The sequence below is a fragment of the Aspergillus luchuensis genome, chromosome 2, assembly GCF_016861625.1.
Source record: "Aspergillus luchuensis IFO 4308 DNA, chromosome 2, nearly complete sequence".
In the NCBI taxonomy this organism is placed as follows: domain Eukaryota; kingdom Fungi; phylum Ascomycota; class Eurotiomycetes; order Eurotiales; family Aspergillaceae; genus Aspergillus; species Aspergillus luchuensis.
The window spans coordinates 3,467,657-3,484,378 of NC_054850.1; the positions used below are offsets into that span (position 1 = coordinate 3,467,657).

Consider the following 16,722-nt stretch of genomic DNA (forward strand, 5'->3'; position numbering starts at 1 on the left):
TGATCATAATATTGTGTCCCCTTTTCTGCGTATGGTGACATTCGGACCGTACGATGTATAAGCTACCACACTATATTTGTTTGTGGGACGCAGATTCAGTTGTAGAGTAGATAGTAATCCCATTGTCTATGAGCCAGCCATGTCAAATCAACAAACACCCTTACCCTCAACTGGTTTAGCCCATCCCAGCGCGCAAAGAGAGCAGAACCCAGACAAAAATTTTCGACAGTAACATGAGAAGGAACAGCTAAATGGTCTAAATCGAGGACCGCTCAAATGTGTACTTTCATATGTAGATCGATCCCAAATGGATTTAACTTCCCCAGGAGCGATCCGTGTTCCGCTGGAGCAGCAAAGGATCGGACCAGCAGATCTGAAACAGAACGAGGTCGGTTCATCAGGCATACAGAGGCCCTGTGCAGAGGGCTAAAATGTGAAAGCTTTTCGCTTTACCTGTGCCGTCCGCCTGTTGTTCGAAAATGGAAGCAAATCACTGACGCAAGCCCGAGACAAATTTGTGAAATGATGCGGCAGTCAAAAGAGGTGTGATAATGACAGTAAATGAGAAATGCACGAAAGGGACCCGCCTCAATTGTATCTTGAATGCAAACCAGGATAGAAAAACACAAGCGCTCAGCCGAGATCACCGCCACAGAGAATGGATTCCAACAGAAAGATACCATATACCACTTGTGCTAAGGCGGAAAACAGGGAGAACCAGCAGTGAAGCAAGTGCTCGAGCTATGCAGAGAATATGCACGAGTAAAGGTGAAAAAGCAAGGAATTGTCTCAAACAATTTCCCTTTATGTCTTGAAGGGACGTATGGTGTTCAAGTGAGTCGATTGATGATATATCAGCTTTTTACTCGGTGATGCTACCAAAAGAGGGATCCTTGACACTGCCACCGGCGTCGCCGAGACCGGCAACCGGGCGGTTGTAAGACCAGCCTTCGAATTGTTGCTGCATAGTCTGTGACAGCATGGGGCCGTCCACGTACGAATCCTGCGGTGCTTCGGAGGTGAACTCCCGGTCGAAGTTGGTGATATCGCGAGCGCCCATCTGCAAAGGTTAGTCATCATCACCGTCATACGCTAGCCACATCAAAGAGTTACATACCACATTCGGACGGAAGCTGGGCTCGTACTTCCGCTGGAGAAGCTTGCGCCAATCGATGTTAGCGAAGAAGTGGTGCGACTTAATCTCCGCTGCGCCGTTAGCTCCCAACCGACGTTGAGGATCGCGATCAAGCAGTCGGCTCAGCAGATCCCGAGCGGCCGGGGGAACAATGTCCGTGCTGGGGAAAGTCAGGGGCTCCTGAAGGATCTTCCGATACATATCGTTGGTGTTTTCGTCGTAGAAGGGGGGAAGACCCGTCAACATCTCGTAAAGGAGGACACCCAGCGTCCACCAGTCAACGGTCTTTGTGTATCCGTTTCCAAGCAAAAGCTCGGGTGCGAGGTATTCAGGGGTACCACAGAACGCTGTGTAGAAGGTTAGACGGATTCAGGTTGAAAGCAGGGGTAATCTTACTGTTTGTGCGATCCTCATCCTTCATGTCCAACTTGCACAGACCAAAGTCGCACAGAGCAATGTGGCCAGTGTAATCCAGAAGAATGTTTTCAGGCTTGAGATCACGGTAGATGACCTTGAAACCATGCAGGCACTCCAGCGCACAGAGCAGCTCGGCAGTGTAAAAACGGGCCCGGTTGATATCAAAGCGCTGCTCGCGCTGAAGGTGATGGAACAGCTCACCGCCGTTGACGAAAGCAAGGACGAGGTACAGCTTCTCCGGAGACTGGAAGGAGAACTTGAGAGGGACGATGAAGGGGTTGTTGATTTGAGAGAGCACGGATCTTTCGGCGAGGGTGTGGGTGACTTCCGACCGTGAGATGATGTGCGCCTTGCGGATAGTCTTGAGGGCGTAAATCCGACCCGTATCCTTCTTCATGACCTGCATGACCTTGCCGAAACTACCCTTACCCACAACCTTCAGCAACTCGAAGTCTTCCAGCTTCATGCTGCGCTGCTTGTTCTCGACGAAGGAGACACCAATCTTGATGGAACCGGTGCCGAACTGCATATCCAGCCATTCGGCGCCCAGCTGGCCCAGCTGGCGCTCCTGCGGCGTCTTCTTGGACTTGGGGTCTTCCGCATGGGGCTGAGCCTCTTCGAAACGAGGATGTACCTTGACGGCGCCGAGGAAGATATCCTCGCTGCGACCAGCGCCAGGACGAGCCGTGGGGTTCCGCAAATACAACTGAACGTTCAATTCCGTCTTGCGCGACACATCAAACTTATAAGCCGTGTTGTCTCCAGCCCACAAGGGGTTTTCGGGGGAACCAGAAACGGCGTCGACGAAAACTTGGTTCTTTTCGAAATCCAGAAGGGCATAGGGGAGGTACTTGGTCGAATAGCGACCGTGGGAGGTCGGAGCGGCATTGATACCCCCGCTGGTGGACTGAGGGCGACCGCTGGGGACGTAGGAGGCGGCCTGTCCGTGTGCAGAGTGGGATGACGAAGAGCTTGGACGCATGCCATAGGAACCGCTGCTCTGGAAATGGGAGTTGAAGATCTGTTGGTAGTGGGGGGAAAGAGAGAAGCCTCGACCTTCGTGGAGGGTGACGATCAGGATTCCGGGCTTGACAGGGGCCACGGGCGGGGAGACGAGCGACTCCGAGGCATCTTTAAGAGAGTGTTAGACGGTCGGCAGAGAATTGAAGAGAGTAGGAACAACATACTGATTCCATTGGAGTTTGTTGTGGAGATACTGGGGGTTTGCGAAACAACGGGGGTCTCTTCGCCAGAATCACCTTTGATGGTGGATGTGGAGGAGGATCGGGTGAATGTTTGGGTCAAAGGAGCCAAGTGCGTCTCCTTTAGTTCTGTATGAGGGAATTAATTCATTAGCATCCGATATGCCGGGACAGAGGAAACAACAACCGGGCATAAACATCGCACATACTTCTAGTGAGTTTCCACGACATTGTCATAGGTATGTTCTAGCAAGCGAATCCAGGGTGTGTATATGTTTGGAGAAAGGGCGAAGAGGGAGAGGAGGGGAACAGGAAAAGAGAGGATCAATTTGAACAGTCTTCCGACGGTTTTAAGGAAGAGGAAAAGGAGAGAGGAATAGGAGGCCAACAACTGGGTCGGAGGCCTGGCAGAGAAGAAGGGCAAAACGAGCCAGACCAGTCAAGTGCAGTGATAATATGCAGAACCGCCACAGCCACAGCGGTCAGCGACACAGAAAAAAGAGGGAGGAGAAGAGAGGGAGGGAGAGAGGAATGAGGAGGGCGAGGGTAAGTAAGTAGTAGTAGTAGTGGTTTCAGGAACCACCGATCGGGGCGGGAACAGGGGAACACCCGCAAACTGTACAAGACGCTTGAAGAACAAACGAAATGATGATGGAAGTAGAACCAGGGTCGGGGACACGATGGAACGACGAGAAGGAGGATCGACCCGGAAAAGTGACTTTTTTAGGGAGAGACAGTTGATAAGGCGAATTGGGGGGGAAAGAATTGGGAAATGGGGGGAGGAGGAGTAGGAGGGGGGGGAAAGGGAAGAGGGGGTGAATGAATGAAGGTGGGAAAGGGACTGAGCGAGGCTGAACTCTGAATAGAATAAGTCGCCGCCACTCCGTCCTTCATTGGCCCAGGAACCCCGTTGCCTGAATGTGTGCCTGGGGCACGAATATTTGTCACCCTGAGGCGGTGCATTCCCAGATCGTAATCTAGTCCCGATAAAGTAACCACCAAGTGCACTAGCCTCAGAGCTTAGCCACCGCCCACCCCCCAGAACCTCGAATCGTCCGTCCGCCGATACGCGACCAGTCTCCTGTTCACTGCAAACTGCTACTATCACAATCCTTCAGCCATCCCCAGAAACCTTGTTGGTATTACGGTTCTTGTCTGTGCTGGATCGACTTTTTGGGGACTAACCTGACGTTGAGCCCTCAAGGTTACTCCACCCTAGTTTCCCCGGCATTTCCCCCCGCTCATCGACTGCGGAGACGTACATCCCTTTGCGCTACCGTCGTTCTCCGGACCATCACCTTCATACCCGACGCGCATCCCTCTTTTCTCATTAGTTCCAAATTGCCCTCTCATTTCACTGGAGGGCGTGTCGGTGTGGTTGAAACGGATCCGGGAACATTGGAGGATGAAAGGGACCCGCGACCGATGGGTGTAATACGGAAGAAGACCGCCTCGCGCGGCACTGAAGCGGGCACCAAGTATCACTGTGATATCTGCTCGGTTGATGTGACTTCGACGGTACAGTCTGCGATCCGTGTTCTAGAAATCTTCGCCTCTTGTCGGCCTTAAACCTAATCTATCGGTCTCTTACTAGGTTCGCGTATCTTGCGCCCATCCCGCCTGCCACGAATACGATCTCTGCGTCCCCTGCTTCGCTGCCGGAGAGAAATCCAAGAACCATGACCCGTCAACGCATCCATTCCAGGTGATCGAACAGAACTCGGTCCCGATCTTCGAGGAGGACTGGGGTGCGGACGAGGAGCTCCTGCTGCTGGAAGGCGCCGAGATCTACGGACTGGGATCATGGGCGGACATTGCAGACCACATTGGTGGTTACCGCACCAAGGAGGAGGTTCGCGACCACTACATCAGCGCCTATATCGATAGCCCGAACTTCCCGTTACCGGAACGCGCCGATCCGGACGACAAGCGCCTTTCGGAGGCCATTTCGAAGGAAGAATTCCAGGCGCGGAAGAAACGCCGCATCGAAGAGCGCAAAGAGGCGGCCAAGGCAGCTCCACCCACAACACCGAAGCAGAAGCCTACTGCCAGTGTACCGGCTTGTCACGAAGTGCAGGGCTACATGCCGGGTCGGTTGGAGTTTGAGACAGAGTTCATGAACGAAGCCGAGGAAGCGGTGCAGCACATGACATTCGAGCCTGGTGCGGGCGAGACGGCGAACGGCGAGACAGACGCGGAGATGGAATTGAAGATGACCGTGGTGGATATCTATAACTCGCGGCTTACGGCGCGCACGGAGCGCAAGAAGATCCTCTTCGAGCACAACCTCCTTGAGTACCGCAAGAACACTGCACTGGAGAAGAAGCGCACGAAAGAAGAGCGCGACTTGCTGAACAAGGCAAAGCCGTTTGCCCGGATGATGAACCACGATGATTTTGAAGAGTTCAACAAGGGCCTCGAGTACGAGCACAACCTGCGGCTAGCCATCACGCAGCTCCAGGAGTGGCGCCAAATGGGTATCGGTGATCTCAAGGGCGGAGAGAAATACGAACAGGAGAAGCAACAGCGGGCACAGCGGATGGTGCCGCAGGGCTCGTTTGATCGGTTCGCCAGCACGCGACCGACGAAGCAGTCGCAGCAACCAGAACAGCCGTCCGCTGCTAGTCAGCTGACGACCCCGGAGCTTCCTCTCCGGCTCCAAAAGGCGTCCGGGGCGCCTAAGGCACCAGAGCCTGTCAACCCGCCGATGAATGATTTTGATCGGGCGTTTGCCGCCACCAACGGCGACGTCAGCACGCCGCAGCCAGTGAAGACCAAGTTTGTGATCCAGCCACTCAACGGAGTGATTCCATGGAAGCTGGAGAACGAGGGAGCACCGGATCTGCACCTGCTGACCAAGGAGGAGGTCGAGGTGTGCAATGTGCTGCACATGCAGCCCAAGCCGTACCTAGTAATTAAGGAGACGTTATTGAAAGAGGCGATGAAGCAGGGCGGCAGTTTAAAGAAGAAGGACGCGCGAGCTATTTGCAAGGTAACCCTCTTTCCCTCTGCCAGCGAAAAAGAGTGAAATGGAATACTGACAAAGATTTCTACAGGTCGACAGTACCAAGACGAGTCGGATCTACGATTTCATGGTACACAGCGGCTGGATCAACAAGAGCTGAGCGTCTGATTTGCATGAGCAGGATACCACGTGGTTCTGTGTAAGGAGTTGCGGCGTTGTGAGGTAGATGATACGATTTACGGATTTGATTCAGTGATTAAGTAGATGGACATATAGTTTATCTATACAAGGGACAAATTAATCCTTCAATTAACTATAAAGTAAACAGAATTTATTTTATTCATCACGACTTCCCACGTAGCTACTCCAGTCAACCATAAAACAAGAGACAGTAATCGGAACCGATACCCACCAACTAACCACAGAACCAGTCTAGCGGCAAGACCGTCTTCTCCGCATTCCAATCTAACCAGCTTACCTTAAGTATAACATCCGACCGAACCTCGGCATCATTAAAGACCCGTAATCAATCATACACCTTTATAACAACAACACCACTCCTCCCCCTACCTACCTTGAACAATAACCCTCACCACACCCCAATCCACATACCACACTATCCAAAAGAAAAGAAAAAAGATGGCACCAACCCTCCCCACCCCCGCTTCAAACACAATAACCCTCTCCCTCCCCCACCCACAAGTCCTCCTAGTCACTCTCTCCCGACCCAAAGCACTAAACAGCATTTCCACTGCGGGCCACCACGACCTCCACGCCATCTGGACCTGGATGGACAACGAGCCCTCAATAAGAGTAGGCATATTGACTGGATCCGGGAGGGCGTTTTGCGCGGGCGCAGACCTCAAAGGTAATACCCATACCCATACTCATACCCATACCCCATATCCCCCTCAATCCTCCACTACATCTCTCCCCTCAACATAATACTCATGCATATATGTACTACATACAGAATGGAACACCAACGTTCAAACCCCCACATCATCATCCACCAGTACCCCCTCCACCCCCTCCACCCCAGGCATGCCCCCCAGCGGCTTCGGGGGCCTCTCCCGACGGAGCGGCAAAAAGCCTATTATCTGCGCAGTGAACGGGCTCTGCCTGGGGGGCGGATGCGAGATGGTGCTCAACGCCGACATGGTGATCGCTTCCTCTAAAGCGTATTTCGGGTTGCCGGAGGTGCAGCGCGGGGTGGTGGCGTGGGCGGGGGCGTTGCCGCGGCTGGGGAGGATTGTGGGACGGCAGAGGGCGATGGAGATGGCGTTGACGGGGAGGAAGGTTCCTGCGGAGGAGGCGGAGAGGTGGGGGATTGTGAATGAGGTTGTTGGTGATGATGGGGGGAAAGGGGTGGTGGAGAGGGCGGTGGAGGTTGCGGTGCAGATTGCGGGGAATAGTCCTGATGCGGTGTTGGTTAGTCGGGAGGGAATCAAGTTGGGATGGGAGGGGATTGGGGTGGAGGAGGCGACGAGATTGTTGACGGAGGGGTGGTCGGACAAGTTGAATCAGGGGGAGAATATCAGGGAGGGATTGAGGGCGTTTGTGGAGAAGAGGAAGCCTGTCTGGAGGGATAGTAAGTTGTAAGTAATCGGTTAAGATCTATATTGGCTACAGTTTGTGAGAGACCTGGCATATATTCATGTTCAGTCATGTATTCGTGCTAGTTGCCTGCAACTATGTACATCATTATCATGTTATGACTATGCTAATCCGTTTCCATACCCATGCTCCATATCCGCGCCGACCAGTGTTCGCCGTATCCCAGATGGCCTGTCACCGTCCTGCGGCGGGGCCAGTTGTACATGCAGGTGATCGACTCGGAATGCTTTCGCAGTTTTCGTAATTGTAATCGTGAACATTAAAGAAGACAATGTGCAACAACAGCCATGCCTTTACTTCGTCCCCTGCTGCACCTTGCGCACCCGCTCCAGCACGGCAGGATACAGAGGGTGTTTCTGTTCCAGGCCGGTGAGGTTGCTGGTGGCATCTTCCGCCGACTGTTCTTGGAGGATGTTAGCGAGCTCGGCACTCTCGTCATCACCAGGCACGTTCTGGAAGCGCAGAGCCATCTCGACAGCGTCCATCAAAGAGTCATACTTCATGCCGCGCTCGGCCAGCTGCGAAGCCGGTCCAATGAAACGCTCCTTGCCAGACAGCTTGCGCAGGGGAGCACGACCCACGCGTTCAACATTGTCCTCCAGATAAGGGTTGGAGATCCGGCTGACGATCTTATCGACGTACTCCTTCTGCTCCTCCTCTGAGATGCCGTGCTTGGTCACGATGAGCGAGGCAGTCTCCTCAAGAACTTTGTGAACAAGTCCACGAATTTCCTTATCCTCCAGAGCGTCGGCAATCATCTTCTTGCCCCGGAAGTGACCAAAGTAGGCAGTAGTAGCATGGCCGGTGTTGACGGTGAACAATTTGCGCTCAATGTATGGCTCCAGGTTGTCGACCCAGTGGATGGCAGGAATGTCTGGGTGGCCGACAGAGCCAAAGGGAGTCTTCTCGACAGCCCATTCGTAGAACTTCTCAATGCGGACATCGAGGCCACTGTTGGGGGCTTGCTGAGGGACGATGCGGTCAATGGCAGAGTTGGCAAACTGGGCGCGGTCGTACAGGGACTCGACGCGGTCCTTGCTGGTGTGCTGCTTGATGAAGCCGTGCAGGGTGTCGGTAGCACCAATGGCATTCTCACAGGCAATAACCGCGACAGGCTTAGACTCTGTGCGAGCATCGATACCCTTGGCAATGACAGGGGCGATGAACTTGAGAATGTTGGGGCCCACAGCACAGGTCACGACATCAGCCGTAGCAATCTCTTGGATGACATCGCTCTCATGGGTCTTGGAGTTGATGGCACGGTAGTTGGTGATGGTGGTGGTGTGCTCACCCTCCTCACTGACCTCAGTCACATTGTACGACTTGTTCTGCTGCAGAGCCTCGACCATCTTGTCCATGACATCGACGAAGACTACTTCGTAGCCTGCCTTGTGGAGGAATTCGGCGACGAAGCCACGGCCGATGTTACCACCGCCGAACTGGATAGCCTTCTTTCCCATGATGTAGTGGAAGTATGACTTAGTAGAAGGGGGGTTGAGGTTGAGGTAGAGTAATTGGAAGACTGATCAAGTGAAGAAGTTGATCAGTAGTATGAGGGGTGACTTGATATTGCGAAAAGAAGAGTGGTGTTGAAGACAAAGGAAGGTTGAGAATTGAAGAGGAGAGGATGGAGAGAAGAAGAGGGGGGAATGGAGGGGTATATAAAGTATAATGAGCGAAATAAGAGAGAATGAGGCAGTCACGATGGAAACAACGGGAAAGTGCAACGGTGAATGAAACCGAGACTTTTCACGATGTTCGGGCCAATTCCAGTAAGTGGGGGAAAAAGACACACGCAGTGACTATGATCCAAGTAAAAGGGAACAAGACTAACTGACTATGACTTAATGGATCACGATGAGGCCCAATCCAAGCCCTTCCAAACAGGACCAGAGCCGGCCGTTCCAATGAGCGGCGATGACGCAGGCCCAAAGCGGATTGGCCATGCGGGCATTTTCAAGCCCTGCACGCCTCCCCTTACTTTGCTTCTATCCCAATCAGACACGGCCACTGTCATGGTCCCGGTTGATTCCGCACCCACAGACAATCCTGTCCTTGTCGCATGTGCGACTGTGCCATCGTGAGGTTGACGACGCGATAAACTAATGGCTCGTTGGCCCGTTAGCCCGGATGGCCTTCGACTAACTAATAGTCTACGTACTACTAGTGGTGCTACTGTAAGTCATCTCACAGAATCTCATCCCAGCCGGTTCTAATCCGTCTTTCTTCCCAACAAGTCATCTTCCCTGAACGTTGTGTACCTATACTCCGATCGCTGACCTTTAATGGGCTGGTGTGTGCTGCTTGTTGGTCCTGTTCTCAGGTCTCCTACATCATTCCCCTGACTATCATCATCGTCCAACCGGTCGTTAACATCATCATCATGGAATCAAATCGAGTATCCACCAGGGGTTGACCCACCGCTGGTGTCAGGCCAGCGATGGAATGGATAATTCAAAGAGATTCTACTGTTAGCGCTGGACGATGCCGGGAACGAGCAGCGCCGGAGGGGCCAAGGGAGGCCATGCGCCCTCGTCATTCGACCCGAGCCCAAACCTACTCCACTGGTGACGTGACCGGTTCTTCCCCCCAAGCAACGCTACGCTGCACTGTACCACACTATCGTCGGTTACCCCCAGTGGATGCGATCAACAATGGATGGCCGTAGAATCCCTTTCATGGGGTTTCTGTGGGTCTTTATATCCGGCTCCCTCTTATCCCCAAGACAAACCCAATAGCTTCATGTTCTATAGCCTGGCTGGATGTATTCCTTGCATTTCGATTCATTTCTATCCGCACTATCTACCCTTTCCATCAAATACAGTCCCTATTCCTCTTCTTTCCATCACTGCTTTCCCTCCTTTTCTGTCTCCACCCCGGGAGATGGTTCCGCACTGGATTTGACCGATTCATAGTCCGAGTGCATGAGGGACTTGGCTTGATCATCACAGTCACCTGCAAGGGTGCCTGTCTCTGCTCGGCTCCGGTCGACCAGCACCGTCAATAAACTGGTGATGCCTCCCGTCAACATCAACCCTGTGGCGGCCCAAGTCATTCCCAAAAATTGGGGTCCGTACTCGGCACGGACACCCATATCGCGCCCATGGTCATTGACAAGATCGACAAATTGAAACGCGATAACCGTCGCAATAATTGAGGAGATTCCGAGCATGATAAACCCCAGCTAGCACGTGGTTAGTGCTGGGATCATCCCAATCATATGTCTGGGGAGGGCTCTTTACCAGTAATGCCGCTAATTCCATGACGGACTGCCGTGGTCCGCGCCGAACCAGCCAATACAATCTGCCCACTATCGCCAAGCCAGCAGCCCCGGCTCCGATGCAGTAGAAAATCCCTATACTCCGGCTGGTCATGCTTAACGCATGGAAATCGTCTGTAACGGCATCGGGCCATCCCAGGTTCGAAAGTGAAGTGGTGTTACCGGTTTCATTCAACAACACCACGGAGGGATCAAAGGCAAAGGGCAATGCGGCTTTGGAGCAATTTGAGAAGTGTCTGTTGCCGGTCATGAGATCTCCTTCGCAATACGACATCACATAGATGGAGTAGAAGTCATGTATCCCCGTATCTCGACTCTGTTCTCCAGAAAAAACCTATATTGACGTATCTCAGCTGACTGACTAGACACTAACGTGCAACCAGAGGGGTCGATCGGGGCTTAAACTAACCGTGAATATATCGACACCTGGGAGCACCGTCAATTGTGTGCCTGCGAAAAGACATAAAAAAGTGAGGATAAAAGCGATAAACGCTGTTATCGTGGGGAAGTAGTTCACTAAGCGACCCATGGTGAAAGATGATCTGCCTCTCTACTAAAATTGTTTGCGACGAAGCTTATTTGATGAATACTGCAGCATGATAACCATGAGGGGAATTGCTCGCTCGTAGACGACATGAGCGATAACTTAAAGGATCCCAACCGCCGTGTATTCATCATTCCTTGAGATGGCCGGTATACATCATCTTTGGGAGACAGCAATGATCCCAACTTCCTCTCCTCCTTCAAGCACGTGGCGGTTCTCCAGCTGCATTGGTCGCGGGTACTGCCAGAGATTCCAATTGGCCGACGCGAGCCGTTGGGAATGTGCATGCTCAATTTATCAGGGTTGGCATGTTCATTCTTGAGGGACCGCCCGCTTGAAGAATGCCCGCCTACCGGGAGCATTCGAGCTGAAAGGATCAAAAAAGGTCCAGATCCTGCATTTGTCATTTGATTCCCTGAACAACGCTGTTATATTGACAGTGCGTTATTGCTGACACTAAGATTCGACATCTTGAAAGAACAAACTCTACAGCTAGCCTACTTAGAAAAGCCGTCATTCTAAAGATAGTCTTCCTCATATTTCCCACCCAAAGCCACTTTTACCTAAGTAAGAATTTGAGACCTATAGTACTAATACATCCTCAATAACTTTGAAGCCTATGCCCCTGGAGGTGGCCTTAGGAGGAATCCTTAAAGATGCTCTATGTACGGAGTAGCCTAGTTTAAATATGATTCTAATCTGAGGACAACTACTATATTTAGAAATGGTGTAAAGTCCGTTTGGCAGGGTGTCGAGTCTAAATAGACGGACCCCGCCGTTTGTAATAATATCCAAGCGATTCAGGGCTGTCTTTATCAATCGCAACTCGATCGAGACTTCGACTTCCACACAAACACACGACAATATCACCAGTGGCACAAGCCACGTTTGATTCCAATATCTGTAAATACGCACTTCTTTGCTATGCTCAGACCAAACGAAGAATTGGATCATTCGAAAAACAACCTCATTTCGTAAAACAGAGAAATCCCACTGCCAACCCCAGAGAACAATCATCCGATAGTATTGATCCAACAAATGCTGGAGCTTGTTCCTCGCAATAGTCACAAGATATAGTTCACTGGTATCAAACACTCTTCCAGCCGAAGCAGAGCTTCAGAAGCTATATCAGAAGGCGTCTACACATTGAGTTCTACCATCAAAGCTAATGCTACTGGATAAGTACCATCATCCATTAGACAAAGACTGAAGTGTTTTTTCCGTGGCCAAACGGCCATATTGACCTACGTTAACTACCGCATGAATATTCATTCTCCCGTGCCACGGTCTACTCGAGTGCCTGTGGAGCAACCCAGAGGACTGAAATATAAGGTTACTATGCTTCAGGACAGTCGCCAGACCTGCTGTTGATTCAGCAGGAGATATTACAAACCGCGTTGCAAACCCTACATTGCATTAATTACTCACAAGCGACTACTCAACTCGGCGTCGATGAGCTCCACACTCTGGATGGGCTTGATAACATAGTATGATTTTTTAAAAATAACCTCTCCATACATAGGGTAAAGGTTCACAGTAGTTGAAGAGCGTATAAGCTACTTATTACGAGGTCACGATGCGCATCAACAGTAGAAAAACGTTTGATACCGATTGTGATATGTCTATTTACTGCGGTTAATCCAGGCGGTAGACAATGTGGCCCTTGTTGATTACTACTAATCTCATTTGTTTCATTTTACGTATTGGTGGACGTGTATTTACACAAATTGCCTCATGATTATGGATGCGGGAGGAATGGGGAGACTACCAAGTTGCAGTCAACAATCTAAAACCCGTAATAGCTGTGCTGACTTTTACATCCCGGCGGGGAGGCAAGGAATAGGGCGATTGAGTTGACTAAGGACTCATAGGGAAGGATGAGGAATGTATTATTCCTAGTTCAAGGACAAAGGTGTTGATGATGGCTGTGCAGCTAGTCTTCTTTCTTCCTTGAGGAAGAGTCTCTCTATTGCGCAGCTGTGGCCCCATTTGTACTCCTCATAAATTAGCTAGTTTTGGACCAGAAAGACTTATTGATTCATGATATATTATCTAGGTGAAGCCCAGATGAAGCGAAAAGCACATATGTAGAACCAAAAGGGTATCAGATACATTGCTGCTGCTGGGGTATGTAAAGAAAGCGAGCGTATATAGGATCGATCCTCAAAAGAAGGATCTGTAAGAGACTGGATCATTAAGGCTGGAAAAAGATAGATATTTCCCTTGAGCAGGGATATAAATGCGACAGAAGAGTAGTTTGCATATCAAGGCCGTTGACCTTGAGGTGAAGTGAAAAGCCTTAATCTGAATGACAGTAAAGAAGAAAAGAACCCGGACAGATCAGAATGCTACACCCACAGCGGAATGACGATACTCGTAATATTGGGTAAGCATCTCGTCATAGACTTCGGGCTCTTGGTGTTGTGGCTGTTCGCCCTCGTAAATTGTGGGATAGGTGTGTTCTTCTGTCACGGTTGGGAAGGTCTGTTTCGGTGAGAAAGGACTGCCAAGAGGAAGGTCAAAGTTCCGTGATTCAGTGCTCGATGCTTGCATCGTTGGGGCTATTGTCGTGCCGCTGGCGAGGGACGGGGTGGCTTTGTGCCCTCCGGTGAGATTGCTAATGGTTGATGCGAGCGTAGAGCCGCTCAGCGTCCGCGACCGGATGCGAAATGGCCCCTTGTCGCTGGTTTTGATCGGGTTGGAGAAAAGGAAGTTTGGCTTGTTGGGCGTTTGAAAGAGCCACTGGGTAACACGTCCCGAGCGGGTTGGGGTTCGATTGGGGTTCTCCGATGGTGTGGTCGGAGGTCGGCTTTCGGAGGGAGTGGTAGGTGGGTGATACGTACTGCCTGAAGAAGGGGAATCCTCCTCAGTTGGAATAGAAGGTAAGGGCCTGTCCTGCAGGCTGGGTTTGGTGGGAGTCCTAGGGACCGAGGATGTAGAGGCCTTGTGGGTGTCCCGGTGTAGCTCGCTCCTAGCCAGGGACGTGCTGCCACCACTTGAATCCAGCCTGGGAGTGGTTGAAGGAACCGCACTTGGGGTCAAGCCAGTGACCGCAGAGCTACGTTGTGAAAAATGAGGGATTAAGGGACTGGTGACCGGAGGATTCTTCTCTAATAACTGGAGCTGTTCTTGGGTTGGCAATGAAGACCGACGGGAGCCTGATCCGACCGGCTTTCTCGCAAGCTGGAAGGACGAAGAGGGTCGGTGAGTTCGCGGTTGCGATAACCGGCCCATTTCGGTGGACGAGAGAGCCCGCGGGGGTCGTGAAATGACCTGCTTGCGGTCGTGCTCGAGAGGGAAGTCTTCAAACTTGGGAAGATCCGGGAGTCTGTTGCCTGGGGTATTGAAGCTCAATTCAAGGGGACGATATTCATCCAGTTCCGTCAAGAACATTGAGACTCTTCTAAACTCCGAGGGTCCACTGATCCTCACGGGAGCAGTTGACTTCCTCTTGAGCGACATGCTAGCTCGATTCGACGCTCGCGATGCCCGGGTCCTGCCCTCAACCACCCATGACTGTAGCGATGATACCCGAGGCTGAGGGCTTGGACTGGGCAAGTCATCGTAGCCGGTGAGGTTCATCGGAGGAACGAGATGAGGTTGAGTATGGCATACTTTCATTTCTCGTTCGACACCTGCAAGGGACGACTGTCAGTCCCCATGTCTGAGAGGGAGGAGTTGTAGTAAGAGAGAAAGTATGGGGAAAGCTATACCTTTTTGCTTCATAGCCTGTTGATGATGAAAGCTCTCATCGTCGCCCCTCCCGCTCAGGCAGAACAAACAGGAAGATATCCAGCCAGTGAATATGGAGCCTGCCTGCTCAATTGCCTGCATCATAGCTGCCAGCGCATCAGCAGTGATGCTCCATCGCCCAGTGGCCAGGAAGGGAGGACTGGGTGGGGACCGGAAGAAAAGGCAGGCAGCAAAGGCGCGAGCAGGCGATGCACGAGGCAGGTCAATGAAACACTAATACGAGACATCTGCCCAGCGGGGATGCAGGAGAATTAAATCGGAGGGTCCGGGAGGAGGGGGGGCCCATGAGGGCGCTGATATGAGAGAGTGAGTGAGAAAGAGAGGCTGGGAAGGTTAAAGTAAAACAAAGAAAGCGAGTAAATAAGCAGGAAGATGAAGGAGGGAAGCGGGACAAGAGTAAGTACTAGGGTTTTGGTGACCAACCATCTCTCCCAACTGTCCCATTTCCCTCCCCGCGATAAGTGTCAAAGTAGTAAACAACAGACAAAGCGGCGACCGCTTGATGCTATTGTCCCCCTGATTCATCAATACTGGGAGATTGGAAGTAGCAGAGCAGCTAAGGAAATGGTGCCATGCAGTCCAAGGCACCCGCTAAACTAGCTGGCAACCAATAACCGCCACGATCAGCCCCTCCTCGACAGCGTGTCGGCGTGTCGATCAGCCATCAATCCATCAACTGATAGCCATGTCACCTTCTCGGCGCCTAATGGTTGCCCTCCATTTGCTCGGATCGCTGAGGATGTGTGATCTGGCCAGCAGCAGGTGACATTCACACTTCACACTCACACCAGATCACTCATTAGACGGAAACAATTTTAGATACTCGGTGCCTGACTGTAGTGTGTTCCCCCCACCAAATTCAACTTTCGCAGCTTTCCCCTGGTTTCATCCTTCACCTCCTGTCTTCTCGTATCGATAAAACATTTCATGGTTTCATTCATCTTACATATCCTATGCTTCAAGAAATTTTGGCAGATGCGCCCCCATATGTAATAAAGCCACTGAAATTGGCGGGGATGGGTCTGTGCATGAAGCAAGCTCTGCTCTCCTAGCGATCCCACACATTCTCCTCTTCCAGCCCTCCATATGTCCAATTTGGCCGCGTCGTCGGCTCATCATCCCCTGCTCGATCGGTTGGGCTTGCAGCTCTGGTATTCTCCATCGTGCCATCTGCGCTATTTTCAAGATAGCTTGGCCGTTCATCAACTGGCTCCCCAGAGGGTCTCCTAAATGAGAGGTCAGTGCTGTTCCGTTCCGCTGCAGAAAGATGAGATCTATGAGATGGTGCAACATACTGGAAGTGCCTCTGGTCGGGCTCCAGCCAGGTCGATCCGAACGCCTTCTGTGTATGCACTCTCTCCGCTTCCTCTGCTTTATGGTCCTCAACCACCAAGTCCACTAGCTGACTGCGCTGGGAGCTGTGGGATATGGACGAGCTAGTCTCCTGACGAACTGTCTGGCGACCGTTGGGGGGCTCCCTGCGAGAACTACGGGAACTGCCTTCACTTCGTGGGGTACCTCCGCCATTGTTGATGCGGGACTTGCGGTGCTTTCGCGTCCGTTTTACCGCCCCAGGATTTTGTAGATTTGGGGAGCTTCGGTGGTGTATTTGCCGTTGATCTTCCGGCACTTCGTTGGCCGTGATCACGGGATACTGATTGCAATTAGCCCATCCGTGTCCTGGACTAGAGCACCATACAGCTTGACTTACATTCCAATCGCCGAATTCAAGAGTGCGTGCATTGGCAAATAGTCTCTCATCCTCATCGTCAAGACCCATCTCCTCAATGTCGCTGTTTGATCGAAATC

The 16,722-nt window shown here is 51.8% G+C and overlaps 6 protein-coding genes across 6 annotated transcripts; 2 read left to right on the forward strand and 4 right to left on the reverse strand.

The window, feature by feature from the left end:
* Positions 1 to 1,069: 1,069 nt before the first annotated feature.
* AKAW2_21137A (serine/threonine-protein kinase) lies at positions 1,070 to 2,991 on the reverse strand (the record flags this gene model as incomplete). The annotated part of the gene is made up of 4 exons (XM_041685928.1): positions 1,070 to 1,482; positions 1,532 to 2,683; positions 2,740 to 2,883; positions 2,964 to 2,991. 4 exons carry the CDS (start codon positions 2,989 to 2,991, stop codon positions 1,070 to 1,072), a joined length of 1,737 nt encoding a protein of 578 aa, XP_041539963.1.
* Positions 2,992 to 4,179: 1,188 nt separating this feature from the next.
* On the forward strand, positions 4,180 to 5,879 carry adaB (chromatin-binding transcription regulator ADA2; the record flags this gene model as incomplete). The annotated part of the gene is made up of 3 exons (XM_041685929.1): positions 4,180 to 4,272; positions 4,349 to 5,746; positions 5,811 to 5,879. 3 exons carry the CDS (start codon positions 4,180 to 4,182, stop codon positions 5,877 to 5,879), a joined length of 1,560 nt encoding a protein of 519 aa, XP_041539964.1.
* Positions 5,880 to 6,358: 479 nt separating this feature from the next.
* Positions 6,359 to 7,321, forward strand: AKAW2_21139S (enoyl-CoA hydratase/isomerase family protein; the record flags this gene model as incomplete). Its single annotated transcript, XM_041685930.1, has 2 exons — positions 6,359 to 6,587; positions 6,693 to 7,321. The coding sequence occupies 2 exons, from the start codon at positions 6,359 to 6,361 to the stop codon at positions 7,319 to 7,321; spliced, it is 858 nt and encodes a 285-aa protein (XP_041539965.1).
* Positions 7,322 to 7,629: 308 nt separating this feature from the next.
* Positions 7,630 to 8,796, reverse strand: AKAW2_21140A (mannitol-1-phosphate 5-dehydrogenase; the record flags this gene model as incomplete). Its single annotated transcript, XM_041685931.1, has 1 exon — positions 7,630 to 8,796. One exon carries the CDS (start codon positions 8,794 to 8,796, stop codon positions 7,630 to 7,632), a length of 1,167 nt encoding a protein of 388 aa, XP_041539966.1.
* A 1,385-nt stretch (positions 8,797 to 10,181) lies between these two features.
* AKAW2_21141A (uncharacterized protein) lies at positions 10,182 to 10,508 on the reverse strand (the record flags this gene model as incomplete). The annotated part of the gene is made up of 1 exon (XM_041685932.1): positions 10,182 to 10,508. The coding sequence occupies one exon, from the start codon at positions 10,506 to 10,508 to the stop codon at positions 10,182 to 10,184; it is 327 nt and encodes a 108-aa protein (XP_041539967.1).
* A 2,992-nt stretch (positions 10,509 to 13,500) lies between these two features.
* On the reverse strand, positions 13,501 to 14,997 carry AKAW2_21142A (uncharacterized protein; the record flags this gene model as incomplete). Its single annotated transcript, XM_041685933.1, has 2 exons — positions 13,501 to 14,795; positions 14,874 to 14,997. 2 exons carry the CDS (start codon positions 14,995 to 14,997, stop codon positions 13,501 to 13,503), a joined length of 1,419 nt encoding a protein of 472 aa, XP_041539968.1.
* Between the last annotated feature and the right edge of the window lie 1,725 nt (positions 14,998 to 16,722).